The sequence below is a fragment of the Notothenia coriiceps genome, unplaced genomic scaffold (assembly GCF_000735185.1).
Source record: "Notothenia coriiceps isolate Sejong01 unplaced genomic scaffold, NC01 NC01_scaffold00037246, whole genome shotgun sequence".
Classification (NCBI taxonomy): Eukaryota; Metazoa; Chordata; class Actinopteri; order Perciformes; family Nototheniidae; genus Notothenia; species Notothenia coriiceps.
The window spans coordinates 3,144,038-3,159,294 of record NW_011369947.1 but is presented as its reverse complement, the minus strand read 5'-3'; the positions used below and the strand labels follow the sequence as shown (position 1 = coordinate 3,159,294).

Here is a 15,257-nt window from a genome sequence, read left to right as displayed (position 1 = left end):
TAGGCCTACTTCTATTTAAATTCCAAACTATAAAGGGGTCCCAATATAACCTGTACATTTGGCAAACAGACATTCATCAAACACCGATTATAAATAAAAAATCAATTTATTTAGCTGTGTTTTGTCACTCTTTAATACTTTTTTTTTAAATTAATTAATAGGGGTTATATTATGTCTGGCGCTAGTGCTCTCTCTATACGTTCTTTAACGCGTTGGGCGCTATCTAGTGGACAAACACAGAAATACATCTGATATTATGGCTTCCATAATTCATAATTCAACATTTGTGCTAGTAGAATCCCCATGACAACATCCGTGAGTAGTTCACGAGGTCAACCGTTCCCTTGTGTGTGTGCGCGTGTGTGTGTTTGACAGATATATCTGCCCCTGCCTTTTTTTTTTGGACATGCTACAAAGTGACAGATGGGGTGCTGCGACAAAGTCACGTTGCAAAATGCACGATCCAACTGCACTTTGCATATTCAGCATTACAAAAAAAACGGAGGAAATTGTAATGGATGATGGACTACTTTGTTTACATTCAAAAGTGGATCCTCTGCTTTATATAACATTACTACAGGAGCGATTAGAATCCTCCTTAAACGCCAAAATGCGCATCATCACGCGCAGCCTTGACAACCGGCGCATCAGTAATCCGTTGATGTTTATTTTTAGATTTCTCGTCCGCTGCGTTCCAGTCTCGTTCAACACACAGCCCATGTTTCTCCGGTCAATAATTCATATGCTGTAGGCCTGCAGCAGTCACCGAGCAGGCTGCATCCACCCGGGACACAGGACGCCAAAAAGCACCTGAAGAGCGATGCACCCCCAAAACATGAGGGAGCAAAACGGAAAACCACCGGCCACATCTGTGAGGTGAGATCATCTTTGTATAAGGTTTGATCTAGACAGAGGAAATATTGCAATTTGAAAAAGGTTTTCATAAAGAGAACCCAAAATACTAGCTAGTGACCTGCTTGTATTTTTCAAATGCGTTTTGTTGTTTTACATTCTTATTCTTAACCAGTTTGTATGTAGATTAAAACACAAACGCCCAATGTGTAAAACTTGCTTTTTGATTATCATTGTGAAAATGTAGAAATGTGCTAACTCAGGCACACAAATGTAGGTCAAATAACATTCATGAGTTAAATGTTTAATTGTATTCTCTGAGGTTCGAATACCGAGTTGTCCACTCAGTATTCAAACCTTTTTATATTTAGTTTATTTTATACTTCTAGCATTAATAGGATTTGTGTGGATTGAACTCAATGTTCTTGAGAGTTAAACTTGCCTTTCCTTGGTGTCCAGGAAGCCGCTCGGAGAGAGAGCCCACAAACGGATCTCCATGTCCACCGAGTACCAAGAGAAGTTCCTCCCCCCGCGCTGCCACGCGGCCATGGTCACCAGCGCCCCACAAAAAGCCCCTTACCACACGCTGAAGGGGACCAGCTCTGACAAGGGCTCGCTCATGTAAGAGTTAAAATTCTAGTCCCACATTTGAGAGTGTGTCTGTACTTCCCCACCTGTGAGGCACAACAGTCCATGCTGCAGTGCTGCTGGGTGCACAGGTGTTGTGGTGAAAGCCATTCTGGGAAATGTAGGTCCCTGGAGTTGAACAGGACACAAAATGATTCCTGATAACAAATCCTAGAACATTGACAACCTACACAAACAGAACTGTCTACAAATGTTACCTATCATATCAATGTAAACAACTACTAATGTAGAATTGTGTGTTTCAAAGGATTTAACTGATTGGGGGGGAAGATAGATTTTTAAATGTCACAACAATCCAGGTTTTCCATGGCCATGGGAACCCTAAGCTCACAGCTCACACAGCATAAGGAGAATGTTGGAGGAGGTGTGGTTTTAAACCTGTATAAGACAGACAAAATAAAAAGCTAAAGCTCATATCATTAATGCGTTTCAGAAGAGTCTATGTAACCCACAAATATACGCACCATCCACCGGAGGCTCCGCAGCAGTCTCTGCCCCCTAAAGTCCAACGCAGATGCAGCAGCGCTCCCCAAAATCCTGCACGCTCCATAGCCAACCAGGTGGCAGCCATGTTTTACACATCGGTGTACAAAGGTAAGTAGAATCATACGTTGCAGAACAACAAATACACACACTCTGATTTTAAATCCATTCTCCCCTTCTGTTATGTTCAGATGATTTCCAGGCATGGAAGGTAATCAAGCGGCAGCCGTATAAGCTAACTGACAGCCTGAAAGTCAAGCAAGGATTAGTTGCCCCAATCAGCACTTCCAAACAAAGTCCCTTCCAGAAAGTTCACGTTGGAGCTAATTGCAAAGCAGTCCCAAAGGAGCTAGAACCTCAGCCTATTGAAAGCATCACCAGCTACCGATCAGATTATGTCGCCCATCCGGTGCAGCCCAGGAAACGCAGGGAACAGCCGGTGCAGCAGAACAAAGGTCTGCCTCTACAGGCGGCAGTGCCCCTCTACAGGGAGCTCTTTGACGCAGCCCATAAGTCATTTGAGAACGGGTCCCCTGAAACCCAGTTCCAGGGCCGAGGTAAAGCCAAAGAGTCCATTCCATCTGCAGATGTGAACCAGTTCATCTCCACAACACACACAGACTTCCCGGCACACAAATGTCAGCGCACCAAACCAATACTGCCAATGGAGCACAGAGAGAGGGTCAACGAGCCCCTTGAGTCCACAACCACCATGAGGGAGGCCTACAAAGCTTGGGACACACCCAGGTGCAGGCCAGAGCAGGCCCGGCCCAAAAAGACAACTTTCTCACTGATCACACATCAGCCTATCGAGAGCTGCAACACAAACCAGAAGCCTTTCAGCCTTAATCCCAAAGTGAGTGACACTGAAGGGGGCAAGTCCACCGAAAAACCTCCTCGTTCTGCTGAAGACGGAGGATCTCCCAGCTTGGATCGCACCTCCCCGGACAACGAAGAATCCAGGACGTACCAGAAGAGCTTTGGGGACAAAGCAGTGAATTGGTTTGATGGTGGGATTTGTGAGGAGAGCCCAGAGGAGAGCTCTGAGGAACACCACATCTACAGCTACATGGTGTCCACCAAAAGCTGAGCTCTCTGAGGACACGTTACCTCAGGTAGCCTCCACCTTTGCAGCAATAAAAGCCATTAACAGCAGTGATATTATGTAATGGCAGCTATTTTTATACTATTAAGCATCTCACTGATTCTCCACAGCATATTTTGAGTGCTTTATAATCTACTTAACTGAAGGTTTCCATATTCCGAGTAGCAAATAAGTTCATGATTTAGGAATCAAGAAGATATTGGACGATTAAGCTCTAGTGTTCAAATTAAAATGCTCCGTATTATTATTTAGGAATGAGTACAAATTAATGTTAAGAGAACAATTGTTCCTCTCACAAACTTGATATACATGTTATCAACACCAAACAATAGATACTGTAATAATGAAATAATTACATTTTATTTAAAAAAACAAAAAAGACAAATATCATCAAAAAGGAAAAGCTTGGACTTGTCCTCGTCTGAACTGGGAGAACTTTCAAATCAATCATATTTACATCATATACAACTAAAGCTTTCTTAAAAAACATGAAAGGTATCATTTTTTTATAATTGTGGCCAAATTGTCCATATGCATATCAGCCTTCCATATTATCTTGGGTGCTCCAGTGCTAACACATTTTAACACGTAATTCATTAAATGTTGCATTCAGTTCTCCTCCAGCTAGTTCATAAACATCAAAAGTCCCCTTCGAGTAAAGTCCACATAGTTCATCGTGTTTGTGGTCAAAAAAGTCGTCAGTCTTCCTGGAAACGGATGTGCTTAGTGGCCTCCTTGGCCCGGGCGAGGATGATTTTTTCGGCTTTGGATATGAGCTGAAGTGTTACACAATGAGAAGTCAGATGTGAGAGTGATTAAACAAAGTAAGGAGGCTGGGCTTTACCCGTATTTGTTCATATGTCAAATGTGTATCCTGGTGCAGTCAGGATAGGCTGTTTCTCAAATATACAATCTTAACCTTTCTGTCTGTTATGCATTTTACAATATCAAAACACTACTTAAAGTCTGTATTACTAAATCACAGCTAAAGATTGTAATTTCTCATACATTTGCTAAGAAGTGACTGTTAAAATGTTGTTTCATACTAATGGAACAATCAATGATATATTGCTGTGCACGGTAACATGGTAACTATGTTTGTTTTTATTTAAAAATCTAGAGGTTAATCTCACCTTCTCTGTGCCCCTCTTCTTCTCCCTCGGGCGATTCAGCTTCACCTGTCGGTCCACTAAGATCTTCTGCCAGTACCGTTGTTCATGATCACCTTTAAAAAAAAGAAGAAGCATAGAGCAGATATTTACATCGCTGAGATTAATACTCACGACGCAAAATTAAATCTGTGATCCTAAAAAGAGAATGTAAGACAAAGCGGATGACCTCCTATAATCACACATTTTAAAAAGCAGCCGAGTCATCGCCTTCCATTTCCTAAACTGAGAGATGATTAAGTGCGCATATACAGTAGGCAGCAAAGTAATAATTCCAACCTGAGAGGATCTCGAGCACCCAGCTGTGCTCTTTCTGCAGCTCTGCGCTCACGTCACTCACAGCTTTAGCACCCTCGGGGGTGTGAAAGCGGACGTGACCCTCAGTATCTCCATCCAGCGTGTCGATGTACGCCACAGGGGACACTTTGGACAGAGCATCCTGCACAGAATACCACAGAGAATTAAGCTTTGGTTCATAATAATACAAATATATGCAGGATTACAATTTATTGATAACTAGCTCACTTAATAGTGGTCATATTAATGGTTTAGTGATTTCCACAGGAGGCAAATTCTCCTTTATCATTTGATATTGTGCTCTTATACTATCACAGACACTTACATTTGAAAAAGGTGCTTCTAAAATGTTTTTATTCAAACAATGCAAAGGTCCATTTTATTTCACATTATATACAAACTGCTTTTTGTGTCGTTTTTTACTTCTCAAAATTCTTATTACATTCCCTTTTGCATCTCTGTTGACATTCAAATGTTAACTTGCAATAAGCTTCATTATAAATGTAATATTGTCTACCACCACATATTTATATAATTGTATTTAATATTGTATTTATGTTTGTATTTTAACCTCATGTTTTAGATTCTAATTTTGCGTTTACTTGCTTGACGATTATGTTTTTCCTCATATTTATATTAAATGAGAACTGCTAGAGGGTGACAGAGATTTCTTATTGGGAATGTCTGTTTATTTGTAACTTTGCATATGATAAATAAACTATTGATACAAGTTGTGTGAGTCTTTATTTATGATTCGATCACCGCACACAGGTGATAACAATGCTAACGTTGTACTGTACCTTGATGACCTTCCTGGCCGGCAGCGGCTTGCTGTCTGTGATCTTCAGGATGACTCCGCTCGTATACTGAGGGCCCTGGTTATTCACCTTCTCACTTTTTTCACTCTCTTGTTCACTCTTCTCGACTAGCGGAAAGAAACACACACAACAAAATGACTAGAAAAGGTTCAATAATACTAGCTCCTCATTATTATTCCCTCAAATGCGATGTTTTGGGAGTAACACGGTGATATTAATACTGTGCATAAGACCGGTTCGACAGTCTTTATGTCATGTTCAGTGATGTTATTGTAAGTCAAATGCGAAAGATTATTTCAATTTGATCGATTATTTTCATTATTAATTTATCTAGTAAAGAATTGGCGCAATAATTTATATCGAGAATAATGAGTCATTATAAAATGGTGAAAACGGTTCATCGCGGTTTTATAAAAACCCAATACATCAAAAATAAATCCACTCTATTTTGATAGAAAACTGGGAAAATCAGGAAATCTCTATATTTGAGAGGAAAAAACTGCATTATTGCATAACACAAATAACTTTAACAACCAGTTTGACAGTGTTCATGCCATGTTCACTGATATGTAAAACATGACGCACTCCCATGTACCAGTTTTATGAAAATGTAAAGGGAAAAAAAACTTGATGAGAAACAGAATTCCCAAAAGGTCTGAAACAAACCATGCCTTTAAGGACCTTGCTTTGTGCACAGATAATGACTAACAAGAAGAGGCCACACCACCACCATGAGGCATGTCTCTGTGGCGCAATTGGTTAGCGCGTTCGGCTGTTAACCGAAAGGTTGGTGGTTCAAGTCCACCCAGGGACGATCAAATATTATTTTACCATGTCATGTGTACAAGCCATGTGCATCAAACCTCTGATTTTGGCATTCATTTTTGCTTTTATATCTTTGCAATTTTTGGTTTTCAAGGGAATATCAGCATGGGTTCATTTACGACCCCTGCTTAGAGCAATGATTTTAGAACTACAAGAAAAATGTAGATTTGAGCTTGCAGTTAGTCCATCTGAGGCAAACTCACTGTGTTCTTCTTTTGGATCGTCCTTCTTCTCCACCACTTTCTTGGGCGCCTGGTGATGGATCTGGTTAATGCACTTCTTCAGGGACTTCATGCTTTTCTTCTGCAGGGTCAGATACTCGTCCTTCAACTTGAGCCAATCTTTCCTTGACGTGGACGAAAGAGGAACGGAGTTATTCAATCAATTCGTTCAAATCCTTTCACTATGAAAAAGGGGTTTTCATCTATCTTCTCATTGGTGTTGACACATGCTGAAAAAAGGGATGTGGGGTCTTACTTTGACAGAACCCGGAGTGGGATGACGTCTTCTTCGATTTTCAGTTTCTCCTTGTGTTTCTTATTTCTCTTCCTCTTTGCTTTAACTGTAGAATCATCTCCGTTTTCTTTCCCGTCCTCAACAGCTCGCTCTGTCTCACTCTTAGTGGGCGGGTCTGAAAAGGGAATAACACGCTCAAAACAACTGACTCATGGTTGCAATGCTGTAAAAACGCATCGTCATGTATTTTCAGATTGTGAAAAAGACAGAGGAAGGAGTAAAAGGAAACATTTGTATTGTATTTTAATCACTCGTATTATTTCGGAGCATAATCTGCTCACTTACTCGTCTTTGTTGAATCTTTCTCCTTCTCTCCAGCTTCACATTTACTCGTCTTCCTCATCTTGGATGGTATTTCGCTTTCAGGTCCCTCTGCTGTCTGGGACCGTCGTCTTTTTTTCTCCGACAGCTTGTCCGGCGTCTTCAGAGTGCCAGGGTCCTCTGATTTAAAATCCCCCGTTGAGGAGCGCTTCCTCTTGTGCTCAGACGGCTCTGCTTCCATCTCTTGCTCTTTAGATTCTTCAGTGGAAGTCTGCGCTGTGGCACTGTCTCTCTTTCTCTTCTTCTTTCGCTTTTTCTTCTCCTCTTCTTCACCTGTAGTCAAGTCAAGACATGGCATCAATACAACACATTGCACCTCCAGGCTCTTTCTGGTTATTATGGCAGCATCACATTTATTTTTAGTCAGTGAACTCTCCTTGTTTTGTATTTCTTTTTTTCTTACTAGCTTTCCCTGTCAACCCTGAACTTAACATAGTATATATTGTAGTCAAACTGCACACTTCTATTATGTATGTAATATACAGTATCTTATGTTTATATATTTTTTCTAAGTAGTAAATGTATCTATTACATCACATGTTACTTGTTAGACGCTTTTATCCAAAGCGACTAACATACTCAATACTGTGGGCAATCCCCACAGGAGCAATTTGGGGTGAAGTGTCTCAGGGACACAACGACATGCTGACTGCAGTGGGGTTTGAACCTGCTGTGACCCCCTGATCCCAACACCTACGGACAACCCACTGCACCACACGCCTCCCATCATTCTAACTATAGTCACTCTATACATTTTATCTTACTACTGTTAATATGAATATGTATTTACTGTTATTGTTTGTTTTTCCCAATGGGAAAAGCAAGCAATAACCTTTATCTAAACCAGGGGTGTCCAAACTACGGCCCGGGGGCCAAAATGCAGCCCGCGGACCATTTTGAATCGGCCTTCAGCAAATTCAAAAAATATAATGCAGTATGGCCCTCAAATGAAACGTGTGCTTGTCTTTTACTTCTTAAATATCGATGTAAACAGATATTATATAGTAGTATTCATGTGTTGATAAGCCCAATAAAAGATATAACTTATTTTCATAACAAGCTTGAAATATACCCTTCCAATTCCTCTTATCATAAGCAATCTGAGGCTTCTGTTGTAAGGAATGAGCTGCCAACAAAATACGTGTAACCCTAATGCTGTGATGTACGCTGATTAAGCATCATCTACTTACGTTTGATGGATTTTGCCCACTTATAACTTATGAGACAATACACCTCACCTGTAGTGAGGGGCCCAGCCCTTCGTATATTTGTCTGTGGCTCTCGTGAAAAAAGTTTGGACACCCCTGATCTAAACTAATCAGTACATGTTAAAGAGAAGTAAATAAGGAATGTTTTTGAATAGCGGTACTTGATTGAGGATTGTCGGCCGGCTGAGGGAGGGGCTTCCCTTTCTTGCACTTGGGGAACATCCCAGGCTTCCTGGGAGCGTCTTCAGGGGGGTTGTTGAGCACCTGTTCTCAAGAGATCAACACGTTAGATTTCCTCGTGACAGAAGCAAAACGCTGGGCTGGATTAACAATTACTCATAATATGCGTTTACCTCTATGGCCCTTTGTGCTTGCTCCTCGGTCTCGAACTCCACGAAGCCGAAACCCTTTGGGTCTCCGGTGGTCTTGTATCTTGGGATGCTGACATATACCACATTCCCGCATTTCGTGAAAACTTTCTCGACCCAGCCGTGCGACACATCTTTGGGCAAAAGTTCCTTGTGGCAAAAAAGAAAACATTTATTATTTTATGATTCAAAATAGAGCTGCGAGTAACGATTGCTTCCATTAGTGATTCATCCTAGATTAACTAGTCTTGTTTGTCAAAAAGCTTCCCACATGAAAAAGCTTAGAGCAGATTAACATGTTGTACTATAGATGATAGCATAATAAAATCCAACTCTTTTTACCACATAGACAGTGCGGCTGTCCACATTACTCGGCATGTCTCCAATCGGTAACTGACGTCTCACTTTATCTCCCTCGAGGTTCACCTGAAACAAAATACAAACACATTTCTGGTCAATGCATTAAACAGACTTATTGAGCCATGGAAAACATCTAAGAAATCCTACAGAAGAGCGACATGATTCTGCTCAAAGTACCTCAACGACAGACGAATTTTTCACGGCTCTTGCAATCAGCTTGGTGTCGGTGGTCAGCCTCTTCATCCGATTGAAGCTCGCCAATACCGATACGTCGACATCTAAAAAGAAAATGCAGTCAATTGCTTTAGACATAATGCAGTGCCTTCAATTCAAAATGTGCACTAAATAATGAAATGGCTGATAATAATGCAGAGTATTATTGTTCTCCCTCACATCCATCGTCTGACTCGTCGATGAGTTTCTTGAGAAAGCGGTCCTTGTGAAGGTTGACGTCTCCGAACCAGAACTCCACTTGCTTCTTCACGTCCCCCATCAGCTGTTTGACACGGGACCTCTTCTTTTTCTCCAGCTCCATGCTCTTACTGCTAGCTTCAGCTGGACCAGCATCAGCAACTCCCCTCTCTGTGTCGATCATCCTGAAAGTGGGACTGTGACACAGGTCATTGTCAGATTTTTTAAAATTAGAAACAGTAAATTAGCAGAGCGATGTCCATTAAGGTGTACTGTACGATTTCTAGAATGAAGAAGGGGGGCAAACGTATGCTTTCTTCAGTGAAGCTGCAACAAATATTCGATCAACAGAATAGTAGTTTGCAACTATTTTGATAATTGATACATCTTTTATGAAATTATTCATGCACAAATGGAAGTACAAGTAGTCCTTCAGGCTACTGATTTATATAGGAGACCTTTCAAAAGAGTGTATGTTCTCAGCAATTCATTATGTCTCTTATATGTTAAATATTTAAAAACAGCCAGCAGATGTTGATAAATCCTTGGCCCTTCATATAGTTCAGTTGAAATGTGGCCCTTCATAGTTTGAAGATAGGCTTAGATAAATATATTTCACTGTCAATATGTTTATATTTAGATTTCTAGCTCTGTGTTATTTTCTATTTTATGATATTTATAGTTTGTTTATTTTCTATTTTATTTCATGTTTATATTATGTGCAATTCCGTTTTTACTAGCTGCTATGAAGGAACAAATCCTACATTGGGATCAGCAATGTAAATCTTATCCTGTCTTAAACCCATACTCTCAAATTGGCTAAAAATGTGTATCATACAAACTCAATTGTAACATCAATCTCGCTTCATTGTTTACCTTACCAATCTTTTAAAAATGTTTATTTGTATCAAGAATGTAGGACCATGGGATGACCACATGAGAAGTACATTACATTGACAAGTATTCATATTGAGTTTAATAACTCCCATACGCTGAATACAACAGTCTATGATGAACACACCCCTTGAATAACATCAACACATTACATTGATATCGCTAGTTATTATAACACCGTTAGCTTGACATGTAGCAACTCTACATTAGCTTCTACGTAAAGCCAAGTTACGTAGTGCGTTAGCTATAGCTACCAGGCTTTAGCAAACAGCTGTAAGTTGTTATGAGTATTCGCGGGTAAGCTTTTAAAAAAAAGCTGCAGTCATAGCCACTGCATTTCAAAACAATTCAATCCTTCACTAAGCATTAGACTTGCGTGATGATTTAAATAACTCACCCAGTTTAAGATGTGGAAACAGCTTAGCTTGCTGACCTATAAATAACAGAAAGCGAGTTAGCTTGCTGGCTAACTTTATAAGATCGTCTTTACTTCGTTGTCGCAGAATAATTTCGTCATATCTGAATCAGGGAAAGCACTTCCGCTACTTAGCTTTCAAAATAAAATGCAAAATAACTGAGGTTTTAACATTTTATTAACAAACGTGCATAAGTTACGATAAATCGAACTTTTCTGTAAACATTGTTTTTAAATACACATATACACGACAGACATATCAACGTAATACACACAAAGACCAAGATTCATTGACCATTAAGATCGCAATAAATATGAAAAATATCAATACTAAGTTTAAATTAAGTGTCTCCATAAAAAAATGTTGTGTATAGGTAAAGGAAGTATAGTTTAAAATAGTGTAACATTATCAAAAACAAGAAACTAAGACCCCAAAAGAAGTCAAGATTCGGAATATAAAATTAATTTAACATATGGTACCACGTGGCCGGTTAGCTCAGTTGGTTAGAGCGTCGTGCTAATAACGCGAAGGTCGCGGGTTCGATACCCGTACTGGCCAGGAAACATTTTTGCACGTGTCACAGAAATAAGTCAGCACCAAAGGGACATTTGACTTGTGTTGTCTAGCTTATGACTCAACTATGGTCCTCATCTTTATTAGAAGCTCAAAATGGTCTCAAACTTCTCCAGCTTCCTGAGCATGTCGTCCTCGGTGCAGATCTCAATCCTTTGCTTGATGAGCTGTAACAGTTGCTTGTAAAAATTACTCGCCCACTGGCCTTCCAAGCAATGGACGGATATGTTGCACACTTTGTGGAGAACTGTTACTAACTTATCATTGCTGCTAACCTCACACCTTTTGAAGACCCATTTCCCCCATCCTTCCCAAATACCATCGTCTGTGAAGCTCACAGTTATGCTTTCTTGTGTGCAAAAGGAGTCTGGATCTGTGTCAGCTAGGTCATTCCAGATGGCTCTGTATGAAAAGGAAGAGACTTTAGAAAATAACGTGTCTAAATATAGATTATAATTTTTATTATTAAAAAAGTCACACTCACACAATTTTTTTCAGAGGGTACGGGGTCAAGTCACTGAGGGACAGCAGACCTCTGTAGCTCACTCGGTTTCCCTCCAGCCTGCGATTCAAAAGAATATACGCTAAGTTGTATGGCTTTTAAAGTGCTACTAAAGTGAGCTGAAGTGCACTTAACCAAATTGAAAGCTAAATTGCAGCTGAATTTAAAAGGCCATTAAAAACATGCACCCAAAGGCTGGTATGGAATACAGTTGGGAGAATAAAGGGCCAAGCTTGTGATACAATTTGTTCACACTTTAGAAAAGAGACTAGGCCGATGTTTATGTAATAAACTCTTTATTTGTTATGTTTTGATCACATTTTATTATATTCTTTCATACTTTTTATGTTCTTGTCTATTGATTTCCTTTCTGTTTTCTGTGTGAACCCAGCATTTTAATGGCATTTCAATAAAGCAGGTAGAATTAAAAAACTGTGGGTTTACTGGAAAGCTGATTTAGGTTGCCTTTGCACCAGTTGTGAAATATAATTACACTCTATTCTCCACATAATTCCATCTCTAGCCATTACAGGAACCATGATTCAGACATTCATGATCTTGGCAAGACTTTCATTTCCCTAAAATATATAATGTGGCATATCCCTCCCATGATGTCCTTACCACAACTCTTCAAGCTTTTTATTCGCCCGTATGGCACCAGAAAGAGCCAGTAGTTCATCATCGCCGATGTCTGTCCATCCGATTCTAAAATGGGAAGTGTGAAACACAGTCTCGTTCTCAAATTGTCTCATTGTGCCCTTTATATCCTCTTATAGCTGGTTTAAATGTTTTCCTAAAAAAGCTTGTGTAATCAGTTGACATCTTACCCTAGTTGCTGTAAATGTTCTGACACTTGCAGCACATCAGCAATGACCCGAGCTGCGTCCATACCGAGGATATTTTCTCCAAGCCTGTAATAATGAAATAGTGCATCAGTGCAAAAGCCACATTATATATTTTTCAAGCTGGTGTTGTTGACACTTTTTGCTGCATGCTATGTGATAAGTGTTAGGAACACAAGCCTGCAGATATTGAAAACAAAGAAAGAAACCTCAATTTGATAAATGCAAACCAGATTTACCTTGAACTCACCAAAGTCTGTTACATCTGAGCAGCAGCGGCTGAATATCTCTAAGGGCCTCGCAGCTTACTCCTGTTCCTGTCAGATCCAGCTCTAATATTTCCCCCTTGGTGAGGTTTAGGAAGTACTTGATGGCATTGTAATCCATTTGGGAGAGTGTTTCATCGCTAACATTAACCTGTAGTGTTTTAGGTTCCACGGAGAGGGCCAGAGAGGGGTCCTGTTGCTCAAACAGGCAGTGTAAATGGTTGAGGATAGGAGCTCCACTCTCACAGAGCATTGTGAGCTCTTTGATGATCCTCTGACGATAGCTGTCCACTTTCTCTTTATTGCAACTCAGCCCCACCTGCCTTGATAGAAGGTTAGCGTTGCGTTCAGCGAGGATTCCAGACAGGAAGCGATGGAAGAGGTCCAAATGTCCGCCGCTGGACCCCTCCCCAGGACTAGTAGTTTGCTGAAGAGCTTCAGGTAACGGGTGATCCGTCACCGCGCAATAAACTGCAGCGAAGAACTCTTGAACAGTGAGGTGTGCAAAGGAGTAAACCTCCTCAGTGCAGCCGGGCTCTTGTGCCACCGTCTTGTCCAGGAAGGTGCTTACAAGGATGCATCCCTCTAGCTCTGCCACGTCTTTGTCGCTGCTGTAGAATAGTGTTTGATGCTCCATCAGCTTTAGGAAGGCGAGTCGACCCAGCTTCAGTACGACTTTAGAAAGCGCTTCCTTTTGCACTTGACAAAACGTTTGGGCTCTTGCTTGAGTATGAGAGCGAAGCAAGGCCACCAGATACTGCACATAAATGTCCGTCATGGTCTTGGGGCTTTCTCCACTGAGGTCCTTGCTTTCTTGAAGGATGCAGCACACAATGTAGCAAAATGCAGGTATGTAGCATAGTGTTAGCATTAGCTCATTGGCCGATACCACTGCGAACATGCGGTCAGCAGTGGCACTGTCCTGGAAATACCGTAAGAAGAATTCTTGAACTTCAGTCAGGGAGAAACCAGAGATGAGCACAAAGCGGTCGATGCAGCCCACCGGGATGTGGTTGATGGCTGCTGGTCGACTTGTGAGCATGATAGAAGCGTTGGGGAGCAGTTCGCCTTGCATCAGACTCCCTAAGACCTCCACCACCTCTGCATCCTCATCAGGCTCAGTCACGAATGTGTCTACATCACAACTCCTGTAGTGTCTGAACTCATCAAAGCCGTCTAAGATGATCAGCAGTTTGTGGTCGTTCTCTAAAATGTTATCCAGTTCCTTAGCCAGGTGCCTGTTTTTACGCAGCACCAGCTCCCGGAAGTTCGTAGGTTTGTCGATCAAATTGAGGTCTCTGAAGGTCATGTGGATGATGAAGTCAAATCCAAGATGGTCCCTGTTTCCTCCAAAATCAAAAAGCATCTTCTGCACCAGGATGGTTTTTCCGATGCCCGCCACCCCCGACACCAACACTTTCTTGACTGGATGTTTTCCATTTGTGCTTAGAAAGAGTTCGGCCGGTGTGATTTTTCTCTGCACCGCTGACTTCTGCTGCAAAGAGAGTCGCTTTTGACCAAACGTCAGCACCTCATGTCTTTTCATATCCAAGCCCTGGTGTCCGTCTGCCAACAAGAGATTGACGTAGTGTTCGGAAAAAAGAATTTTCTCCCCGTGTCGAGTGTTGTAGAAGAGCATGCTCTCACTCCGCCGCTTGATGACATCTTTATGCTTTTGTTGGACTTTCTTATATTCTGCAAAGAGAAGATAATGTGATAAAAAAAGTACTCTTACATAACAATGCAATGCTTTTCGACATGTTCAATTTGCAGCATTTTCTTCATCTTAAATATACCAACTTTGAATTGAATTGCATACCCACGGATTGAGGCGGATCTGCATTTCCTTCTTTGCGGTGTATCTGTGCTTCTTGCTGATGATGACTACTAATTGAAAGAAAAATATCAGCTGCTTCATTGCCTTTACATTGCAGGATATCCAACACCTCTCTTACTCTTGCCCGGGGTCCCAAATGACACAACACCTCCTCACGGTCGTCACGAGTGAACACTTCCCGACTTACTAAGATATCCAGCAGAGAGTCAATTCGTCCTTCCAGCTCATCCACCAGGGAAACTCGCAGAACCCTGAGTGCTTTCAAACTAGAATTACAACCATCCCTTTCCACCATAACGAACCTGAAAAAAAATCCTCAGCACGAATCAGAAAAGTAAAGTTATGATGTGCTGATGGAGCCTTGTGAATTGTAGCATTTCTCTCATTTTGTAAAGCAATTTCCCCTCTTAGTTCAGAGGAATCCTGCAAAAGCATGTCCTTCTTCCAGAGCGGAGAAGTGGAAAGTGAACTGTTTGTTGTAAATGAGAAAAATAATAAGGAAGTACACTCCAGTGTGTCGAGTACATGAACGCAGGGTTATGACAT

At 41.0% G+C, this 15,257-nt stretch overlaps 3 protein-coding genes and 2 non-coding genes across 6 annotated transcripts; 3 read left to right on the top strand and 2 right to left on the bottom strand.

Moving 5' to 3' along the window:
* Positions 1 to 511: 511 nt before the first annotated feature.
* Positions 512 to 3,338, top strand: saxo2 (stabilizer of axonemal microtubules 2). Its single transcript, XM_010794578.1, has 4 exons — positions 512 to 876; positions 1,312 to 1,473; positions 1,934 to 2,094; positions 2,175 to 3,338. Exons 1-4 carry the CDS (start codon positions 821 to 823, stop codon positions 3,071 to 3,073), a joined length of 1,278 nt encoding a protein of 425 aa, XP_010792880.1. The 5' UTR covers positions 512 to 820; the 3' UTR covers positions 3,074 to 3,338.
* Positions 3,339 to 3,429: 91 nt separating this feature from the next.
* Positions 3,430 to 11,618, bottom strand: larp7 (La ribonucleoprotein 7, transcriptional regulator). 2 transcript variants are annotated; one of them, XM_010794575.1, is made up of 14 exons: positions 11,603 to 11,618; positions 10,673 to 10,708; positions 9,364 to 9,578; positions 9,148 to 9,248; positions 8,953 to 9,036; positions 8,596 to 8,760; positions 8,404 to 8,506; positions 6,999 to 7,307; positions 6,675 to 6,828; positions 6,401 to 6,543; positions 5,355 to 5,479; positions 4,537 to 4,696; positions 4,222 to 4,313; positions 3,430 to 3,864 (listed from the first exon to the last, which is right to left on the bottom strand). In XM_010794575.1, the coding sequence occupies exons 3-14, from the start codon at positions 9,563 to 9,565 to the stop codon at positions 3,787 to 3,789; spliced, it is 1,716 nt and encodes a 571-aa protein (XP_010792877.1). In that variant the 5' UTR covers positions 9,566 to 9,578; positions 10,673 to 10,708; positions 11,603 to 11,618; the 3' UTR covers positions 3,430 to 3,786. The 2 variants fall into 2 exon arrangements, with proteins under 2 accessions (XP_010792877.1, XP_010792876.1); XM_010794574.1 differs by lacking the exon at positions 11,603 to 11,618 and having other exon boundaries at positions 10,673 to 10,804.
* Positions 6,113 to 6,186, top strand: trnan-guu (transfer RNA asparagine (anticodon GUU)). Its single transcript has one exon. It is a non-coding gene; the product is annotated as a tRNA-Asn (tRNA).
* Positions 10,851 to 15,219, bottom strand: LOC104965594 (NACHT, LRR and PYD domains-containing protein 3-like). Its single transcript, XM_010794576.1, has 6 exons — positions 14,694 to 15,219; positions 12,859 to 14,569; positions 12,594 to 12,677; positions 12,388 to 12,471; positions 11,749 to 11,826; positions 10,851 to 11,666 (listed from the first exon to the last, which is right to left on the bottom strand). The coding sequence occupies exons 1-6, from the start codon at positions 15,004 to 15,006 to the stop codon at positions 11,348 to 11,350; spliced, it is 2,589 nt and encodes an 862-aa protein (XP_010792878.1). The 5' UTR covers positions 15,007 to 15,219; the 3' UTR covers positions 10,851 to 11,347.
* trnai-aau (transfer RNA isoleucine (anticodon AAU)) lies at positions 11,176 to 11,249 on the top strand. Its single transcript has one exon. It is a non-coding gene; the product is annotated as a tRNA-Ile (tRNA).
* Positions 15,220 to 15,257: the final 38 nt, after the last annotated feature.

What these genes read in the sequence shown, in the direction of transcription:
- LOC104965594 (XM_010794576.1), bottom strand. Translation starts at nt 15,006, where the DNA reads ATGGTGGAAAGGGATGGTTGTAATTCTAGTTTGAAAGCACTCAGGGTT. An exon ending in GAACATTTACAGCAACTAGG is followed by an intron (nt 12,472 to 12,593) that starts GTAAGATGTCAA and finishes TTCCCATTTTAG; the next exon opens with AATCGGATGGACAGACATCG. An exon ending in TACCCTCTGAAAAAAATTGT is followed by an intron (nt 11,667 to 11,748) that starts GTGAGTGTGACT and finishes CTTTTCATACAG; the next exon opens with AGCCATCTGGAATGACCTAG.
- larp7 (XM_010794575.1), bottom strand. Translation starts at nt 9,565, where the DNA reads ATGATCGACACAGAGAGGGGAGTTGCTGATGCTGGTCCAGCTGAAGCT. An exon ending in CGACGAGTCAGACGATGGAT is followed by an intron (nt 9,249 to 9,363) that starts GTGAGGGAGAAC and finishes TTTTCTTTTTAG; the next exon opens with ATGTCGACGTATCGGTATTG. An exon ending in CGATCCAAAAGAAGAACACA is followed by an intron (nt 5,480 to 6,400) that starts GTGAGTTTGCCT and finishes TCTTTCCGCTAG; the next exon opens with TCGAGAAGAGTGAACAAGAG.
- saxo2 (XM_010794578.1), top strand. Translation starts at nt 821, where the DNA reads ATGCACCCCCAAAACATGAGGGAGCAAAACGGAAAACCACCGGCCACA. An exon ending in CCACCGGCCACATCTGTGAG is followed by an intron (nt 877 to 1,311) that starts GTGAGATCATCT and finishes CTTGGTGTCCAG; the next exon opens with GAAGCCGCTCGGAGAGAGAG. An exon ending in TCTGACAAGGGCTCGCTCAT is followed by an intron (nt 1,474 to 1,933) that starts GTAAGAGTTAAA and finishes AATGCGTTTCAG; the next exon opens with AAGAGTCTATGTAACCCACA.